The sequence below is a fragment of the Limanda limanda genome, chromosome 8 (genome assembly GCF_963576545.1).
Source record: "Limanda limanda chromosome 8, fLimLim1.1, whole genome shotgun sequence".
Taxonomy (NCBI): Eukaryota; Metazoa; Chordata; class Actinopteri; order Pleuronectiformes; family Pleuronectidae; genus Limanda; species Limanda limanda.
Window position 1 is genome coordinate 7,806,207 of NC_083643.1, and position 21,300 is coordinate 7,827,506.

Sequence of the window (21,300 nt, forward strand, 5' to 3'; positions counted from 1 at the left end):
ATGAAAAGGTTTTATTTTGACCTGTTTGCACATCAGGTGCTGAGGCTGGATGCTCAAGGGACGAGATCCCAAGACCCTCACCCCATCTTTTTTTACGATCTTTTTACAGGCCAGTGTAATGATCGTTAAATACGTCATTATTCATTATTCAGACAACGATCCACTGAGTGATTTGCACGACCAAGAGCACGATCTATTATAAAACTTAAATGGTGCATTTATTATGCAGCACTCCGTTTTGATCACCTTGTTCTTACTCAGCACGAACATACAGCGTCTGACTACATCCTGCTAAGGGGAAGCTAATGACCTTTGAAGGGTAGCTATAATTAATTATCAGAGTACGTATCACTATCATCGTTACACCAGATGAGGGCCAAAAATAGAACCTGGGGGAAACTCTCTAAAGAGATTTAGTGCGAAGAGATAATAAATTTGAATTTAGATAATGCGTATAATAATAATAAACATTATTTATTTTAGCACTTTTTCAAAAACAGGTTAGCTCACAGACATAAGAATCGAAAATACAAGTTGATGCAAGAGACAATGGATTAAATAAAGCAATAAAACAAATGTCTGGTAAAAGGGACACAATGATAAATCAATTAAATGAAATGAATGAAAGATGCTTAACTCTAAATTGTCCCTGACGACTGTTGCACCATTGTGTGATATAGAAAAAGTGCAGCATATAGTTTTGCTGTATGAATGTGGACAGACAAGTGCTCTATAAACACAGTCCATTAACTTTATTCACAAATTGAATCAACATCGTTTTAAATTAAATTAAGAAATTAAAAAAATCTAGTACATCGCTGAGTCCGCATCACTTCCTTTATCCATTTACTGTAGTAGCGTTTGGAAAAACAGCAGATAAATCATTTTTTACCACCATAATTTCAGCGATATGTACATTTTATCCGGGCATATTAGAACAAGGACGCTTCCATTTGACGAAACCAACATTTACTGTTAAACTGTGAATTTCCCCTGCAACACTAAAACAAGCTGTGAGTGTGGATAAAACCCCCAGATTCACCTGGAGTGGAGAACTCAGCTCCCTCATTATGGTCTCACTCATTTCTTCATAATTGCCTGTGACAGTTTTGTGGCTGTTGTCCATGTGTCATTAGGCGCCGGTGCTGATAAGCCTCTGAGTGCAGATAGCCAGTAATGTTCCAGCGCCTGTCATAAATAAAGTCCATCACCACTGCAGCTGCACAGTAATAACCTGCACTCTGCTGTGCTCCCCTGCATTCATCACCCTGCTGACCATGGAGGTGAAGTGTGTGTGTGTCTGTGTGTGTCTATGTGTATTTAATATGTGCAATTCAGAAGTTAAAAATAGTCTTTTGTCGATGGTGCTATCGAGGAGAAAATTGCAATCCATCTCTCATCCTTCCTCCAACGCTCATTTGATGTTCAGATGGTAATTCAATTTCATGTTTTCCAAGAGAAGTGGTTGAAAATGATTTGTGCTTTTCTGACAGTAGAAGAAAAAGCACAATCTAATTGTATGTGATTAAACATAATAGGGTTAATGAGAAAAAATAAAGTCATAATAAAGAATACTGTGGTATAGTGGAGCTCAAACCACAACCGGCTGAACTATCCTTCATATGCGTTTGTCCAGTTCTTGTAGTAGAAATATAATCACACATAACTAATGTCTAATCACACATAACCTACCTTGATTATCCCTAAACCTTGGTATGGTAATAGTGTCCAGTCAGGCAAACAGATCATCTATCGATCTCTTTAAACTGATTAGCATGGAGCATGGATGGGCTACTAGACAACAACCTTCATCCCTCTATCACTTAGTCCCTACTCCCTAACATATAGCATTGTTCTACATTATATAATTACCTTTGACTTCAATTGAGGAGCTTTAAAAACCTAAATAATAACAATAAAATGTTGAAATTATTTAGTTGTTTCAAAGTGAACGTCATACGGTCAGTGGTGTGGGCTGAATATTATTTCATATCCTTACTGCTCTGTGTTTCTGCTTGTGTGTGTGTGTGTGTGTGTGTGTGTGCACTCTTGTGGAATATGTTCATAGCTCATGACAGCCGGTCTCCTCTCCTCCATGTTGATGCCTTGACCCAAACCTCGGCTCGCTCGTCTTTAGTTATTCTTTTTCTCGGGCAGCCAGCCGACTGAAAGACAGGATCAAATGCAGAAGGAGGAGATCTTAGTGACTGGAGTCAGACGCTCTTTCATCTCTCCACTGCCAGCACCAGCACACACTCTAATGCTTCATTTTCCCCCACACATCGGGGGGGGGGGGAGTCTCCACAAAGACAGTGAACTTCTCCCTGTGTCGGTCGGTGTTTCTCCAATTCTGCTTTAAATGATTCATCCCCGATAGAAACAAAGATAAAAATAAACGTAGTAATGCCCCTCTGTCGTGTATGCCTCTCCGCTCCCTGATGTGGAAACGAGTAAATATGTGTGTTTATTTTTTTTCCTCTCATGAGATTTCGCGGTTTTAGTCCAAATATTCTATTCCCTGTGTGAGGAGATGAGGCTGGTCGTCATTTCTTTGTCTCTTTAAAAGCAATATTTACAACATATGGCTCCAGCAGCAGGATTTAAAATGTTAACTGAAATGGGATTAATTAGAAATAAATCCTTTTCTAAGGGGAAGTGGATTTATGCTTTTTCCATGGACAACGATTCGCTGCCACACACACACACACACACACACACACACACACACACACACACACACACACACACACACACACACACACACAACTTCTGTGGGTGATAATTACAGTTGAATGAGATCTGGTTTCTACAGCTTCAGCCTCTCTCTCCCAGTTCTAGTTGTATTTGCTGTCCTCTGCTCTCATCTCACAGCCTTTGATAGATGTATTTCGTTGGTCTTGCTTGAAAGCCAGTAACTATTTGGGCAGATTTTAGGGATATAGAAAGGTTTGAATCCCAGTTCTGAATCTGTGGAGATTGCACGTTCTCAACACGCCTGTGTGGGTTTTCTCCGACTTCCTCTGACGATGCAAAGACATGCAGACCGGGGTTAGGTTCATCGGAGACATACATAAAGCATTTTTCGTAGGTCTGAGTGGTTCTTTGCTTCTGGTTGAGGTGCTGATGTTATGTTTCAGGCTCTATTGGACGAGATGTAATGTAATGAGATGTTTAATAATGAATTTATTCTTTTTTGGGAGAGATAGGCATCAATATGCTTACATTTTAAATGGATGGGACGAGTAACCCCATCAATTTTGGCTATTAATCAGCACAGAGCTTGATTTTCTTGTAACAGCAACGTGTCCTTGCTGGTTTATTTATTTTTACATCGCCATTCGGTTTGTTTAACCACGTCTTATTGCTATGAACTGTGGGTAATTCCCTTCAGCAGTGTTTTCAGAAATGTATAAAGGCGCAAGGGGCTCAGAAAGTCTGGGAGAGAGTCCTCACGCTTTAGGTGATTTCAAAGTGTGACGGCCCTGAGCCTTCACTGACGTGTGTGAGTCCTTGAGGGTGGACATTGGCACTGGGCGTCCATATGTTCACGACCTGTTCAGGGTGAACCAGCGACTCTCACCCATTCTCAGCTGGGATTGGCTCCAGCCCCCATCCTGTGACCCTCTCAGGTTTGGCAGTATAAGATAAATAGATGGAGAATGCATGGCACTAACTACACAAAAAGTTTAACACAAGTCAGCAAAACCGACGACTTCACAGACTCTTATGAAAACCGACATTATGGACTTTGATGCCGCTCACCACGATACGTTCCATCCATTTCTGCATTAACGTCGGACTAACAAGGCAAATTAAGTCCTGGATATCAAATTGCCTTGAGTAAATTTAGCCTATTTCAGATCCGCAGACGTGCAGGATTTAATTATGCTGAATTAGCAGCCTTGAAGGAGATGTGTAAAATTTGAATGTTCTCATTAACAAAGAAAAAGGAAAAAGCCTCTTTCAGCGAGAGGAAATTGGCGAGTGAAATGAAAGAATAAATGATACAGAGAGAGAGAGAGAGAGAGAGAGAGAGAGAGAGAGAGAGAGAGAGAGAACAGAGCGAGAGAGAGAGAGTGTGTGCGAGAGAGAGGAAACATATTTTCGACTCTGTGACAACTGCTCAGCAACAGTTCATAAATTACCTGTTCTGTTTGAATTATGTATTCATATCTTGACAGACTAGAGCAGAGGAGAAACTAAAGACCCTCATTCATGTCTCTTTAACACAATATGACAAATTAATGAGCCTGGGAGGATGTTCAGCACCTGCCTGCGTCTGCTCTTGACTTCTGATCTCTACCTGAGTAAGAAAAGATCTGCCCATCCACCCATCCACCCATCCATCGACCCATCCACCCATCCATCCATCCATCCACCCATCTGAACTGCTTTACCTTTGAGAACATTCCAGGGGGCAGAGCCAATCCCAGGTGACATTGGGCGAGAACGTGACCCTGGCAAGGTCGTCTGCGCAATGTAGCGCCAAATCATAGACAAGCAACCATCCATCCATCCATCCATCCTTTCATCCATCCATCCACCCATTATCTGCAGCACTTATCCTTTAAGTGTTGCAGAGAAGCTGGAGCCAATCCCAGCTGACATTGGGCAAGAGGTTGGAACACAAAAAGACAAACAACCCGATAACTTAATCCCATTCTGCATGTCTTTGGACTGTGGAACTAAGCCAGAGAACCCAGATAAAACCCATTCAGACACAGAGAGAACCTGAAAAATCGAAAGACAAAGATTTAAGGTCTGCCCTGCTGGATTTGAAAGGGTGTAGAGGTTGATATGGAGGAACGTACAGTGAGGAGAACTCCCTCAGGGTTTTCTTGCAGATATTAGAGAGAAAAGGCAGAACAGGAGCAGTGCAGAGAGCCTCTAATTGAAGAACCCCCCCAACACTGACTCTATGACCTTAAAGTGCACTGATGGAGGGAGAAGATGGTGGAAAGCATAATATGAAGAGGTGAAATTGAGATAGTTGGAGGGGGAGAGAGAAAATGATTTCATGACAAGCCTTTGATACTTCAAAGAAATCAGACACGTGGAAACATGACAGATCCCAAAGTCTTCCGTGTTATTATCTATAGCTCCGCATTGACAGAACATGCAGTTGTGGAAAAAATATCTCCCTGCAGTCCCATATGGCATCCGAGTGAGTGGCCTCTCCTCTCCACTCCCTGCGTTCACAGATGCCTGTCACGTCACCACGAAAAGACAAGAGAGAGGGGGAGCGTGACATACATGCACCCCCCCCCCCCACACTGACAGAGAGAAACTGGGCGGATTGAGAGGTGAAGCTGATCCCTGAGAAGCAGTGCACACTCAATATCCCCTTTATATCCTCTCTCCGAGCCGCCTGGCACCACGAGGCCCGGGGGTTGACGTCAGTGTTATTTCTGTCCGGCTCTTGGTCAGGGGGGGGGGTCATCGACTCTGATGCATTATTCAGACACGCTGCATCAAGCCGAGACAGATCCTATCTTGACAGGGCAAAGCCACTATCACCCTGTGGCTCAGTGGATGAATACACACGAAAAAAAAAGCTGGTTTGTCACATGACTTCTTGTCCCAGAAATTTTTTGTTTTGAGAAAATGATTCTGCGTTCTGTTAAAACATTTATTTCCTCCATGATAATGTATCTACACTCGAATAAAGTTACTACAGTGACTTCTGGAAAGAAATCAGAATAATACACCTCATAAAACAATGTTAACTTATTCAGAGGTGGATTTCTTACTTATGGTTAGAATTACACACTCATAGACCAAACATATTTTGTCTCTTTTTCATTCGGTCGATTTAATATTGTTTAACATCTGTATGTATGTTTTGTCAGAGAGTAGATCCAGGAGTTTAGTTTTCTCTTTCTTTAACATTGTGAGATATGCAACTTTTCCAAATTTCATTTATTTCACAGAGAATTATTCCTGGGTGCTGATGACCAACTCAGATATGTTGAGGAGTGTGTGCAGTTTGTTGCAGTTCCAAATAGAAAAGCAGATGTAGTGAATTTAAATGTGGTTTCATAAAGGGACTGCTGGGCCTTGGTGGAAGTATTAAGCTCTATATATAAGTTAACTGTGAAGTTCCCTCTCTCTTTGATGACATTAATAAGAGGCAGGTTACCTGTTCTCTTTGCGACGGCTATTTGCACATCTGCAGTGAAACTGGAGCAGAAAGCAAACACACAGAGAAACCAGGCTTGTGTATTTGCAGAGGCATGGAAGGTGAGGCGACAGGAGACAGGGGCAGATTGACCAAAATGATCAGACGTGGAGCAGCAGTCATGACAACAACAAAAAAAACTGTGTTGCTGTAGATTCACAAATCTTTCTGCAGCTTTTATGATATATAATCTCTATCAATGGCGGCTAGGTTCAAGATTCAAGGTCTTTACTGTCACTATACTCAGGTACGATGACATTGTAGCTTGTTGCAGACAGACAGAGATTTCAACGAGTAGGTGAGTGTCAAATTAAATTGTGCCTGATTTGTCATAAACGACAAGAATCTGCGAAAATTCGGTCTCACATATGCTAAAGTTGGAACGATACGGAGACACGCAAATTCGTGAAGCCTTCCTCATTTTGTCCCAATTTTGTCTCATTTTGTCCCAATTTTGCTCAGAATTTCATGTAAAAAGAAGGGAACTGCAGGAGTCTGGCTCCCTCTTGTGGTGGACCAACAACATCACAGCCACCGAACTGTATTATTTAAAAGGCATATATTGAAAGTATTCTTAGTTTTATTATTTCATACATCCTACAGTTGGCCAGGTGGACAACATGTCTCAGCAAGATGATGTTCAAGAAGGATCCTCAACAAGCACAGATGGAACCAAGCCTGTGTTTGCAATCTTGGATGGGAAGTTCTCTACATAATCAATCAAGTTGTTGTCTTTTAATAGCTTTGTTTAGTTACACTGACATTCTGTGACTGTTCTTCCTTTTGGTGGGGTTCACCAGAGCTTTGTGTACATTATATAGCCCAAACCTGAAGGCTCTCCTGTACTAAATTGTGAGAAAACGTAAAAAAATCCAGAAAAGGTATTTCCTACATTTTAAATAAAAAATACATGTATTGTATTTTGTTACATTTTTGACACCAGTATTTAGTTTTTTATTTTAATACATTTATTTGAGGGGTATTTTGTATCAAAATACATTTTGATGAATTTTTGCCCATCTCCGGTTGTAGCTATAGTGAAGGAGTGAGATACACGTTGTGGCTCCAGACCACGGGTCAGATTCAAGATCCTTTTATTTTTCATTTTCTTTCCAGAGACATTTTCACTGTTATTTCATCCAATAATTAATGGGTCACACACACACACACACACACACACACACACACACACACACACACACACACACACACACAGGAGACAGGTTCAGACAGGCCCTTGAACCAAGGAATGGGATACATGGGGAAAACACAAAAGACAGACAGACGGCAGAACAGTGTCACTCCTGAACACCAGAGCACAACAGCCCTTCATTAATTTGCCGGAGAAACATATTTCTCTGAGTTAAAAGCATTAAATCTCTTTGTGCTTTTGTGACATTGATGTGTTCCTTTTCATCTTTTGTCAGCCTCGTTGATCCCAGGTCGTTTCTCTAGAGGGCGACAGACTCTCTCTGACTGCATCACACACAGAGATGCAGTCAGAGGTGATGCAGCTGAATGAGAAACCCCCCTCAGCTGATGAGTCAGAGATGCTGTTTGAGACGAGAGCGTTTAAAGGTTTAAATATCACAGCATGGCTTCAGTAATGAGATCGTCTGAGTCACATCCATTTGAATATAATTGCTTTACACAAAACAGTGTCAGGGGATAAAATAGATCAATGTGCTTCTTAATGTGTGCAAGAAAAAACGTGTTGATGTAATGAAACGCTGCTTCCCAGTGATATAATATAACCAGGACCATAACTCAGCACCATCATCACATCCCTCAAACCACACCGCTGTCAATGTTTTAGTAAACATGTTTCTGGTTTCTGGTTCTCGTATAGTTGTTGTCCGAGCTCGGAGCAGAACAGAGAGGCCTCTCTCTCTCAGCCTCCAGGTATCGTCCATTCATTATCCATGTTATTCCTGCAGCCATTCCTTCCCATGATCCCTGGGTTTAGTGTATATGAAAGTGGGGTTTGGAGGAGAGGCGGCCGACGGGACGTGCTCTGCAGCCGTCCTCCTATTGAGTAATTGAAATGCTAATATTCTGATACAGGATGATGACCTGTGAAAAGCTGGAAATCCTCTGCACTGTTGGGTAATAAACAGGGAGAGAATCGTCCCCATCAAAACTCACAATGCATGTGTGTAGACACAGTATGTGAAAAGTGTGCGTTATTTCAGTTAGTGTGAATTTTCTTTCTGTTCTCCTCTCACATCTGCAAAGGCTCGGCTCTGATTTGCTAATACGCTGAACATTCTTCCCTTAGTTTAAATGTGAATCTTCTCCATCTTTTTAAAATTGTATTTCTTTATCTGTTCCCCTTAGAGCTCCACTTCTCCTCTTTGTTTTCCTGTGGCAATGTCGGGGATGTAATGTTATTTGTTCTTTTTATTCCAGACAGGTAACTTTGTGTCATTTAAATCATTATCTTAATTGCTTTGCATTGTGTTGATGGCTTAAGGCTGGGAAGCAAGTGAACCTGAACATACACACACACCATTAGCAATTGATTAAATTAATTAACAATCTGCCCATTCGAATAATTACCGTCGGTAAAACACAGAGGTTCACTGAAGGGTTCGGCCTGTCCTTGCTTTGCTCTTCTAATTGTGACTCTCTGCCTTGAATCGAACCGTTTTCTTTTAGTATCTGACAATAAATGCAGGTTTTACCATCTGCAATAATCCTGCATGAGCTCTGAATCCTCGTTCATTCTGTCATAAAAGATTTCCTTGGTAACTTACTAACATATTCACACATCTTAAGTTGACTTAGAGCAACTATTTATCAATTACACAACCAGCAGATGTGTGTTTATTTATTCAGTTATTCTGTGGTCCCTCGGCTGGTCAGAACAAAGAAGCATTATAAAGAAATATAAAACATATACACAATAGCAGGACTGGATATCATAGTGGCTGCAGAGCTGTGCAGCTTCCTGCAGACTTTACCTTGGTTTTGAAAAGTGCTGAGAGCTGCAGGTCCTCACACCACCAGAGAGGCTGCTCCCAGTTGGTGATTTGTTGCTGTTCGAAGGAAAACCTGATCACTCAAATGAAGCGTTGATGCATTCTGGTATAGAGACGATATTCTGGAGGATCTGAGGTCGAGGAGAAGCCAAAACATTAGGAGGTTTCATAAAAAGCCAAGCACAGATTTTAAATTTATCGGAAATCCTCAAAGCTAAACTATATTTCTCCTCTTCTCTCTGGATGGAGCTGCATTGTCTTTTTGACTTATAGAGCTTTTAGTGGGAATGAGGACTCAGCAGTTCATATGGCTGCCAACAAGTTTGCAATAAAACATGTAGGAAAGGATAAGAGGATTAATAAATATCTTGGAGAGAGTCTCTATCTGATCAGATGCACTTTATGTATTTCATTTTTAACAAGATAAATCACGTCAATATAAGTTATTTATTTCACTTTTGAATATCAGTGACAGAGGGTTGTACCATTGTTTTAGAGAAAAACCTTTTATCTGGGGAAAGTGACCTGACAAAATCCAATATTTCCCCTTTCATCTGTGTTTTTGGTCTCTATACCAACCACTGAGAACAATATCTGGGTCTGTAGCTGCTGAATATTCCACTACTGTCAAAGTTAAGTGTGGCCTTTGAGCTTCTTTTTGGCTGAAACATCCACTATGCCAGAAAGAAATAGTTGATGACAGTGAAACAAAAATAATTTTTCATTTGTATGATGATCCCACCACGGATATGACAAGATGAATCTATAAGAAGACGTGTGATCCTGCTTTACTCTGCACATCTACAGCCGAGACGCCGCACACTTTGTGTCCAACGTCTGTCCTCGTCTCCCTGCAGGTCCCATTCAACAGGATGGGACAGGATGTAAATCAGGCCAGATAAGAATACAGTGGTAGTAGCCAGGGCCACGAAGCAAAGCAGGCACATGGAGGGAGGAAGACAAAGACAAATCAGGCATGAAAGACGGAGACCACCACAGCCGACATTATCTGGCACAGTAACTGGTGCTTTTTGTCTCTGTCAAATGGGGCCTTTTATTAAGGGGATTGGAAATAAAATAGAAATTAAGACACCTCGGCGTGTGGAGGCAGACCACTGATAAGAGGCTGGACGGCAATACAGAACTCTGCATGCGTCGTTTCAATGGTAATTCAAACTGTGGGACATTATTTGACACTGTCTGTAGGTTAATGCTTATTTTGAGGTAACTGAGAATCCCTAGCACCCAGTAAGTTCAGTCAGACCACATGCTGTAAACCAAACTTTGTCACCCAGTGGCTTCAGGCAGTCGGAGTGCTGGTGGACTGGCATGAGGGGGGGGGGGGCAGAGGGCTCGTCTTCATCATCTTTCATTTCAGCCTCTCGTGGCCCCGGGGCTGTTCTCAGACCAGACGATATCCAACCAACTTCTTATTTCCTCCCCAGTTAGTCTGTACATTAATAGCTTAGTGCCGCTCCAGCTGCCATTGGTACTCCTGCCTGGCTGCTGCACGTTCATCAGACCAGAAACATTGTGCATCTCTGCTCTGGGAGGATGGACTGGGAAAAAGCGATCCAGATGTCGTGTTTAATAACTTTACTTACCTTTGTCGAGCTCTGTGACTTTCTCTCAATCGCCCCTTTAAAAAGCCTCCATCCTTATCATTTAGCTAAAATGTGCATTCGGAAGTTATGTTTTCACCCCCCGTCCCTTTGTTTGCTTGATTGTTTGTTTGTTTGTAAGCCAGAGTAAACAAAAACAATTGAAGAATGTGATCCAGATAAACATATCGAGATTCTTCAACATTTTCAAAGATTTCTCAGAAAATAATTCATGGATGTAGATGAAAACAACCAGGTATTTTTAGGGAACTGATATTCATGAGTGTGTGCAATTTGGCGAAGATCCAACCAAAAAGTCTGGATCTATATTCAATTTAAATGCGGCTTCATAAGGGGACTAATGGGTCTTCCTTGAGGTGCATGTGAACTCTGTCATTCTGTGTATCTCAGTGTTTATTCATTTGTCACTTACACACCTGGTCAGCACAACTCTGCACATCCTGTATTCTGTGACGTGCTGACTGATTAGACCCAACGTCACACGCACACATTTTCATAAACAATGTAAATTTGAGGCGTCAGCTTTGTTGAACACCTCTGAGGATTTGGATAAGTAACTGTTATTGAGTCTGCATAATAAGTTCACCGTGCCGTCTGAATTCAAATGTCCCACTCGCCCTAATGATCTGTCACTTCTCCTGGAAGTCAGACTCCTGAGAACAGCTTCTCTGCACATCAGCAATATGTTGCTGCAAGAAAAATATTCTTTCCTCTGACTTCATTTTGCATCAAACTGATTTTTTTTTCTTTCATGATGCCGAAAGAATTCTGCTGAAGATGGTTGAAATACATGTCGCTCTTCCTCATTGAATATTGCATGCCTCCATACTGTGAAGACTAATGGAGGAGTTTACCATTTTCTCAGCGGCAGTCTGCCGGGAGTCATGGATGCAGGAAATGAAAAGGATTCAAGTCCCCAATACCACGAAATACCACAAAACTGCCAAATTAAAAATGTGATTTTAATGCACATTATTAGTAAATAGAAAGTTGAAGTTGTTTTAACGTGCAAAGTATTACTTCTGCAGACAGGTACAAGCTGAGCTACTTGTTATTACTGCCCAGGGTTGAAATCAGTGTCGTCTAAAATAGATGGGGATGGGTTCCAGCAAGATGTTTGGATTTTAAACACTATGGAAGATTTCGAAGAATAGAAAATCTGCTCTATTTTTCATTTATACGTTCATATGTGGACTTTTCAATCACTTTAAGGTAAGAAGCACCCTGCACACACTATTAGGCTGTGTCACTGTTTCCTGTTTGTGGACTGAGGGAGCAGCAGTACACAGATAACATGGTGTCTAAGTGCCCTCTACAGGCAATTTGAGGAACTACAACTGGAAGCTGTTTTGATTTAATTTCTGAAGACACCACAACCAGTTTTGCTTTAATAATTTTTCCACAGCATGAATGACCCATAAACTGAAATGTAGCCCTTGCCGCAAGTAAGAGGGAAAGTTTTTATTAAGCCACTGCTGATGTTCACCGATCCCACATATCCCCATAAAATAATGTTGTATTTAAGTGGTGCAACTTCACCTTTCCCCCCCAACTACAATAAAAATGCTAGCTTTGTTTGCTGTGACCGTTGTACCTGTTATTCAAAAGTTGCTCAGTAACTAAATTGGAATTTGTTATTACATCCCTAAACAAATAAAGATTCTTCCAGAGACTGAAAGACAGAATAGAACGATTCCAAAGTATTGAGGTTAACAAGACAAAAAACATCCGTCACGCATTGGACCATCACATCCAACTCATCACCCTAAAAATATAAGAAGAAGAAGAAGAAGAAGAAGAAGAAGAAGAAGAAGAAGAAGAAGAAGAAGAAGAAGAAGAAGAAGAAGAAGAAGAAGAAGAAGAAGAAGAAGAAGAAGAAGAAGAAATGATTTGCTGTTGTGTTAAATATCAACATTAAGTAAAATATTAAGTAAAAACAGCCATAAGTCTACATAATAAACAATAATCTTAAATATCGGTATGCCTACACATACACACACACACACATACAAACACACACAAGCAGATATGTAAACTATAAATATAGTTTTTTACCTTTGTACTGATTTTGTGAACTTTTTAAAGTAAACATAAACTTTTTCTGTTGAGTTTTCTGGCTAGACAGGAGCTTCTCTTGCTCTGCAGGGCACTGATGTAGATATATCTTGTTCTGTTTATTGAACAAACTAATATGATAAAATAAGACTCACTTCACCTAAGTTTTATTGTAAATTGTCTGGTCAATTTAGCTCACAAACTGGGGGAGGGTCGTTGTGGGCTGTTGTATCCTCCGGTGCGCTAGGGGGCAGTGAGCAGCTAAGGTTTCTGTTGAGTCAGGAGTAAATGCACAAAAAGAGGAAGACAGCACAACAACAGTTATAACACACGTAACCAGCGATGAGGTGAGTGTGTTTTTTTTTTACATTAACAGTAAATAAAGTTTTTCTGTATTAGAGGACAGCGCTGACATCGTGAATGAAAACGTGAATGACGCACATGCTACGTTGTTGTTAGCTTCCCTACTAGCCTAGCTTGTCACGTAAACACTGCATTGTGTTTACGTGAAGAAAACACACAGGACATGAACTCCTCTGCTTACAAATACAAGGGAAAGGTTGAACACAATCAGAGCTTCACATAAATCATTGACCTGTTCCCATGGAAACCAACACACTAATGTGTAATGGAGACCAGTTTCCCTCAGGTCTCTGTCAACACAGACAGGGGCAGTCACGTGGTTCCCACAGCCTGGGTGTATAGAGGTCATTAGCATCAGGAAACATCAGTCTGTCTTCTCTTCTTTTCTCCTCAGTCTTTAATCTGGAGCTGGAAGTTGTGTAGTTGTGTGTTTTCCATCATGGAGGCTGCAGCTGACTTTCTGAAGGTGTTCCTCCCTGAGGCCGGGGGACTGTCTCTGACACTCAGCCTCTTCCTCGTCTTTCTAGGGCTTCTGTACTGGTGAGTAAATACTTCAGCATCTGATTTGTTATTAGGGGTGGGAATTGGTAAAAATGTGACGATTCAATAGTATTGCGATTCTGCGATATATTGCGATACTGCAAGTATTGCGATTCGATTCTGCGATATATTGCGATTCATATCCCCCATATTATTCAAAGGCATTACAAAAAAAGAGGAAAATAAGACTGCTCAACTCACTTCAAATGTCACATTTAATTCTGTGAACAACATTGTCTTCTACACATTAACTGAAGTGCAAAAACTTTGTCCTTGAACATTCAGGACACAGGACCTTTGTAATTATTTTCTGAATAGGAGACCTCTCACATGAACGCTGAGCTCCCAGCACATAACTTACAATTATTAAAATACAATACAGTAACATAAAGCAGACATAATAGAGTAACATAAACCTGAGAATAATCATATAAATAAGAATAACCTAGAGCTTCAATCAAATTGAGAAAAATAAACAAATGTGTACTACTAGAGTCCAGTCCAGTTGGCTGCAAGGTCATGACCCAAAATGTTAAATTCATCTGGGAATATTGGCATTTTTGTTCAGAAAAAGGAGTTGGTCAACATGTTCATATGTTAAAGTTCCTCTGGTCCGTTACTATATCTCTTGCAGTGGAGAACATCCTTTCCGCATACACACTAGGTAACTTTTAAACTCTGAAACTCTCCTCGCCATGCTTTGCCAGTCAGGGGCTGTTACATATATAATTGTAAATAAAGTATTAAAAAAAAAAAAAAAAAATTCAATATTGCAATACTTTGTGCTACAGTATCGATATAATTGCGGGCGCAAAATATCGCGATACTGAACAGAATTGATTTTTTCCCCCACCACTATTTGTTATGAAACTCTACTTCTCTTTTTTATCTTTTAAGACTTTTTTTTACAATTTTCAGATACATAACAAAGGGTTGACAAGTGTTGAGCCCGGTCCCATCTGGACCAGACAGCGTGTTCGTAGATTCGAGGTTCAAGTGGGAAAGGTTAATCATTTAGACAAGTTCAATGTTCAAAAGATTCACAGTAATAAGTTTATTGTATAAGAACAATACTTACCTTACATACCTTTTTCTCACAATATTTCATGAAGTACTTCATTGTATTCATTCTGAGACGCCCTCTCTCATGTGCATGGTTACAGTCGGTTGCTAAGTCTGCTCTGCCTGTGGTTGTGCTCTGTGTCTGACCCTGCGTCTGAGTCAAAAAGATATACATCATTCCAATTAAAAGAAACAGTTGTAGTATTATTGATTCTATAGACTATACAGCTAATATTTATTCCCAGGATATATGTAAAATATAATCATAAGATAAAGAACAAAACATAGATATCTCAACACAAGACATAATACAAATTCACAAACAAAAACAAAAAAAAAAGGGTAAAAACACATACCAAAAACAAACAACAACAAAATAAAAACAACCTGCCAGATAGATAACTTAATTACATATATGGTCTTTCAGGAATGTTCTCACAATGGCCCTATCTCAGAGATAGGGCCAAGTAACATGAATAAGTGAACAGAGTAATATACTACATCAACTTATGTTGCCAGGTAGGTCAGAGTTGCTGTGGAGTTAAAGATCTAAAGCAGGTCCCCGTGTTCTCTCAAACCTTTTCTGTGTGTTGCCTTTGTGGTGACGCAGTTTTTTCCCATTTGAATAACAGAGAACATCTCGTTAAGCCAGTGTGTAAAGCAGGGTGGATAAGTAGACTTCCAAGTCAGAAGAATACTTTTCTTCTCTGTCCCAGTCAACTGATGCACACACTCATCAGTTGAGTTAAAGGGATAAATCATGGTTAAAGTTCAAATTCACACATTATCTGCTCGGCACTGTGCCGATGGAGGTGGTGGGTTAAGAGTCCACAAAACACTTTTGGAGTTTCCGGGGTTAACAGTGTTGCAGCTAAATCCAGCAAGAATGAAGTACATGTTGACCGATTCTCAAAACAAAACAAAAAACATCAGGAAGAAACATTAAATGCGTCCACACTGCTCCTGTGGTGTCATCCAAGTGTCTGTACGCCCTGACATTTAAATTTGACTAAAAACTGTGTCATTTACACCCTGTTTTACCCCCCTGGTTACCCCGAAACTCCAAAACTGTTTTGTGGACTCTTCACCCATCACCGCCATCCGCATAGTGGGGAGTAGATAATGAGGGAATAAAAACATTTCTGTGAACTATCCTTTCAAAAGGTCCCAAATAACTCTAATTAAGAAGCAAGCAGAATATTTGATTCTATTCATTCATCACTCATCAACACAGCTCTGTGCTCTTTCTTCTAGGTATTCCTATTACCCGTATTCAGTCCTTTCTCGATGTGGCATCAAACATCCGAAGCCATTACCTTTCTTGGGCAACATATTTATGTTTCGCGAGGTAAGACGTTGCGATGAATTACCCCTAGTGTCCCTTCACCTTTTCTTTATCTTTAACCTGTTGTTTGGATTATGAGCCCCCTCTCCCTCTCTGAATCAATGTCTAACCCATTAACCACCTCCCACAGCGAGAGAGGCACTGATGCCTCCCTTCATTGGCTTAACTCCCCTCTGTGGCTTTTAGTTTTGGTCAAGGTTAACAGGGGAGTCTCAGTGCCCCCCCCTTTTAAGTTTGTGAAAGAGTTGTGAGGCTGATTAGTTGTCACACTGTTGATTTTTCTGTAAATTACATTAGTTAACATTGTTCCTCAATCTTCTGTTCAGGGGTTTTTTGGCCCAGTCGCTGATCTCATAAGGAAAAATGGCAGAGTTTGTGGGTAAATAAAATAATTATTGTCTGAACAATTTTCCACATTATGAGATGTAACCCTGAAATCAAGTAGCAGCATTAAGATGATTTGATTTGAATGAGATCCTCCTTGGTGTCTATCAGCTACTACTTGGGACGCAGACCGGTGGTGGTGGTCGCAGATCCTGACATGCTCAGACAAGTGATGGTCAGAGACTTCAGCACTTTCCCAAACAGAATGGTGAGAACACAACTAACTTAACCAAAGCAAAACATATACTGTATATTATGTGTTTACTAGTGATGGGTTAATGATAACATTAGTTTGTATCTGTACTCAATCGGTTCTTCTGTACAGACTATTCGCTATGCCACCAAGCCCATGGCCGACTGCCTGCTCATGCTGAGGAACGAGCACTGGAAGAGAGTGCGGAGCATCCTGACCCCGTCCTTCAGCGCTGCCAAGATGAAGGAGGTGAGATTAGCAGACCTGGATTATTTTGGCACAAGTTAGAATGAGCTGGTATGTGTTTCAAAGACCTTGGAAGTGAGGACACAGAGAGAAGGTGGAGGAGGTAAACTTGTAACTCTCATGGTTTGGTACCAAATATTTCAATGGTGTTTGTGTAGTGTGTCTGTGTGAGCTTTGTTTCTAGAGCCGCCTTTCATTTTTTTTGTGGTGTTTATGGATCAATACTGGACTTGAGTGATATTGACAAAACAGATTCCACTCCCAGTAAGTTTTGTCCTTTTTCTTTTAGATGGGTCCACTCATCAACACAGTCACCGACATTCTGATGAACAACCTGAATGTTTACGCTGAGTCAGGAGAGGCCTTTGACATCCACAAGTAACGAAAGGAAATAATAAAACAATAAACAAAGGAAGGTGTCGCCTTCTGTCCTGCCTCATGTTTTTATACTTGTCTGTTTCACAGATGTTTTGGCTGCTTCACCATGGATGTTATCGCCAGTGTGGCGTTTGGAACCCAGGTGGATTCTCAGAAAAACCCAGATGACCCATTTGTCCGTCACGCTCAGATGTTCTTCGCCTTCTCTTTCTTCAGGCCCATCACACTATTTTTCAGTGAGTCCAATGTACTGATGTTTTAATATTATTTATTTATTATATTATGTATATTTTGTACATTGAGCCAGGTAGGGTCAAACAAATAAATGTGGTTTGTGTGTCCAGTTATGTTTCCTTTCCTCGCGGCTCCTCTGGTGAAAATCATCCCCAACAAACGACTTGCCAGGATGAACGGGTTCTTTGTCAACTGTATCAAGAAGATCATCACGCAGAGGGAGGAGCAGCCTCCTGCACAGGTGAATCTTTTGGACATTTATTTATCTTAAAATGCAACTTGAGTGAACTGACCTCAATAGCATTCCCACGTTTTCCTTTTCATCTTTGAGGATTTGTTTGAATTTATTGAATCTCTCATCTGCATCTCCTTCCAAGTTATTTTTTCTGATACATAGTTTTTTGAATAAATCCGTCGATCCTTTAATTTTCTTGTAGAGACGTCGAGACTTCCTCCAGCTGATGTTGGATGCTCGAACCAGCAAAGACGCTGTGTCCTTGGAGAACTTCGATACACTGAACCACAATGATGAGCTCAATCCCAGGAACCAGACAGCGCAGCCATCGGCCTCGGCTCAGGAGGCCCACAGCAGGGCTCCTCAGAAAAAGATGATCACTGAGGATGAGATTGTGGGTCAGGCTTTTGTCTTCCTCCTGGCCGGCTACGAAACCAGCAGCAACACCCTGGGCTTCACCTGCTACCTGCTGGCCACCAACCCCGAATGTCAACACAAAGTTCAGGACGAGGTGGACGAGTTCTTCACGAGACATGTGAGTGTATTCACCCATTGTTTAATCTGATCTTCTTTGCTTCATTTAGTTATGACAGAAGACAGTGATGGGTTTTATCTTGTGCTACCTGTAGGAGTCACCAGATTACAGTAATGTCCAGGAGCTGAAGTATTTGGACATGGTTGTATGTGAATCACTGCGCATCTACCCTCCTGCATTCAGGTAAGATTTATGCATGTATATATGATTACATGGACCAAGACCACAATGGCCATCACATATAAAGAAGAAAAAAGTATTTTAGGTCTGGAAATACTGCAGAGTCGTTATTTTCCGTTGCATTCTGTCCCACAAAGGTTTGCACGAGACATCGACGAGGACTGTGTGGTGAATGGACAGCTTCTCCCTAAAGGAGCATCGCTGGAGATCCCAGCAGGCTTCCTCCATCACGACCCGGAGCATTGGCCAGAGCCCGAGAAGTTCATCCCTGAGAGGTAGGAGGCTGCTGGAGTAGTAAGGGCCAACTATAAACCTAATTTCAGCTCGGTAACAGCAAACATTTTGGGAAATGGATCCTCCCGATTTGTCAATATGATCAGATACTGGTGGATTAACATGAAAACCATGACTGTCAAAATAAATTATATATCCACATCGATCTGAGTTTAGCAATTCATTGGAATCATCTTTAAATGCTGCTGAAAAATATGATATAATTATAAATAAATGTTGACAATATTGTTCCAACTGGTTCACCATATTAATTCAAACTATTGAGACTATTATATTTTCGGGAAAAAATTATGTTTTTGTTTCTCTCCAGATTCACCCCAGAGGCCAAGGCCAATCGACATCCATTTGTTTACCTGCCGTTCGGGGCCGGTCCCCGAAACTGTGTTGGCATGAAGCTCGCTCAGCTGGAGATCAAAATGGCTTTAGTTCATCTGTTTCACAAATTCAACATCGTGGCCTGCACTGAGACAAAGGTGGGTCGGACACTTCAGACGACCATCTAGTCAAAGTGATTTTCAGGTTTAGAAAGGAGTCATTTGCAATCTATTGGAGGAATCTGCTGAGATGGAAACAGAAACCAACCTGCAGAGATGCAGTCTGACAGCTAATACATGTTTAATGATATATATAGATTGTGTCTGTATTTGCATCTGTCAATATCCCATCATCCTACAAACACTGATATGTATATCAGTATCATAAAAAGGAGAATATCAAAGCATATTTTGTTTGTACAGTCAAAGTGCATCTACAGTAGCAAAGCTGTCGTGAAAAACCAACCCAACAAGACAAACCTCTGTCTACACAGACAGGGTGCACACACACTGCTGTTTCCACGCCTAGCTAATTAATTGTGCTGATGTAAAATACTGTTATTAGTTATTAATTGTTTTTATTAGAAATGTATGATTAGTGTAGTTTACCCTACATCCACAGTACAACATGAATCTCTATGGAAAAACTCTTACATGTGGTATTTTCTTCTTTCCTCTGTGTAGGTTCCTCTCGAGTTGAAGTCATTAAGCACGTTAGGACCCAAACATGGCATATTTGTGAAAATCACAAAGAGAAACTCGGGAGGAGTTCGATTGAATTCAACACCAGATGATTAGAAACCCACTGTTCATCTTCTTGGCTGGTGGAAATCATCCAATAGGTCCATGTTGTAAAACTTTTCTGCATTACTTTTGAACTTTATATCGTAAATTTAAGTACCATGTATACCTCAATCGTTGCGCTCATCTCGTGCCTTTTCACTGAGGCGGGAGCCAGAGAGTGGGCCTAAGATGAGCATTGCTTTGCTGTCGTGATAACCCTAACCCACAGATCACAGAAGGAGCAGGAGGGCGTGTGAACAAAGACATAGGAGTGAAAAAAGGAAAATAATTATGCTCTAATGAAAGAGGAACCAGCATTACTGAGTATTTTTCCGAGTCTTTTTATTTTGAAGAGGCTGTAACTGCACTGTCAATTTATTTTGGTGATTCAATTCATGAGAAGTTGAGTTCTCTTTTTAAGCTGCTTTAGTGGCCTACTCTTTCTACCTCCATTACAAGCCACCACCACCACCTCCTTTTCATACTGAATCTGACCTCACAATGTCACGTGTTGTCATTGACGCCTGTTCTATGCCGGGGTCTTTTAGCTGCTGCTCACAGAGCCATACCACCAAATATAAGTTACTGCAATTATTGAAATTAAACAAATATAGTCGAGAGTTGTCGCTACTGAAGAGTAGTTTTTATTTCACCATTAGCAGGTGGTGGCAGGTTTGTACGACGGAGTATCAGGGTCACTTAAAGGGAAGAAAACCGGAGATTTCGAGAAGGAGATCATAATATTGGGAGAATAAAGTTGCACTTTTAATTCTTTAAGTAGATTTCACAAATAACAGAAATATTGGTTCTAAAGAACCACGTAGACCTCTTGACCTTTCTGTTGGTCGCTGGTTATTTCCACAAAAAAAGGGAAAAAACTTAATATAGGGTTTGAATTTAGAATTTTCTCATAAAATTACAACTTAATTGTTGTAATATTATGATCTCATTCTTGAAATCTCATCATTTTCAATCTTAAATATAACCCCAATACTCCATAAGTTTGCACTGTGGCATTATGATTTTTTTGAAAATCAGTTTCCTCTTTTTTGATGTGATTTATTTTTTTGTCTCAACAGCTGCTCTGTTGAATTTTAACCAATGTGTTGGGAGTGAGTCTGAGTTCATGAATTTTTATTGGAGTCATTAATCCATTTTAGTATTGTATAAATGCAATAAGTTTTCTGATGATTATTCACCATGTGTGTAGTTCAGTGACTAAAGAGGGAAAAGGTGAATAAAGACAGGACTGCTAGTTACATGTAAAATGGGTTAAATTCCACTTGTGTGTAATTCAATATTCTAAGATAATGAGGAGATTCCATTTTATTGGCTGCACTGGGAAAATAAAGGTTTTAAAATAATGACAAAGAATACA

At 40.6% G+C, this 21,300-nt stretch overlaps 1 protein-coding gene across 1 annotated transcript; it reads left to right on the top strand.

Annotated features, from left to right (window-relative positions):
- Positions 1-13,125: 13,125 nt before the first annotated feature.
- Positions 13,126-21,296, top strand: tbxas1 (thromboxane A synthase 1 (platelet)). Its single transcript, XM_061077363.1, has 14 exons — positions 13,126-13,183; positions 13,594-13,739; positions 16,056-16,149; positions 16,473-16,525; positions 16,642-16,738; positions 16,856-16,972; positions 17,259-17,347; positions 17,435-17,583; positions 17,692-17,822; positions 18,019-18,351; positions 18,446-18,534; positions 18,669-18,806; positions 19,136-19,298; positions 19,824-21,296. Exons 2-14 carry the CDS (start codon positions 13,639-13,641, stop codon positions 19,935-19,937), a joined length of 1,668 nt encoding a protein of 555 aa, XP_060933346.1. The 5' UTR covers positions 13,126-13,183; positions 13,594-13,638; the 3' UTR covers positions 19,938-21,296.
- Positions 21,297-21,300: the final 4 nt, after the last annotated feature.

What these genes read in the sequence shown, in the direction of transcription:
- tbxas1 (XM_061077363.1), top strand. Translation starts at nt 13,639, where the DNA reads ATGGAGGCTGCAGCTGACTTTCTGAAGGTGTTCCTCCCTGAGGCCGGG. An exon ending in GAGAAGTTCATCCCTGAGAG is followed by an intron (nt 18,807 to 19,135) that starts GTAGGAGGCTGC and finishes GTTTCTCTCCAG; the next exon opens with ATTCACCCCAGAGGCCAAGG. An exon ending in TGGCCTGCACTGAGACAAAG is followed by an intron (nt 19,299 to 19,823) that starts GTGGGTCGGACA and finishes TCCTCTGTGTAG; the next exon opens with GTTCCTCTCGAGTTGAAGTC.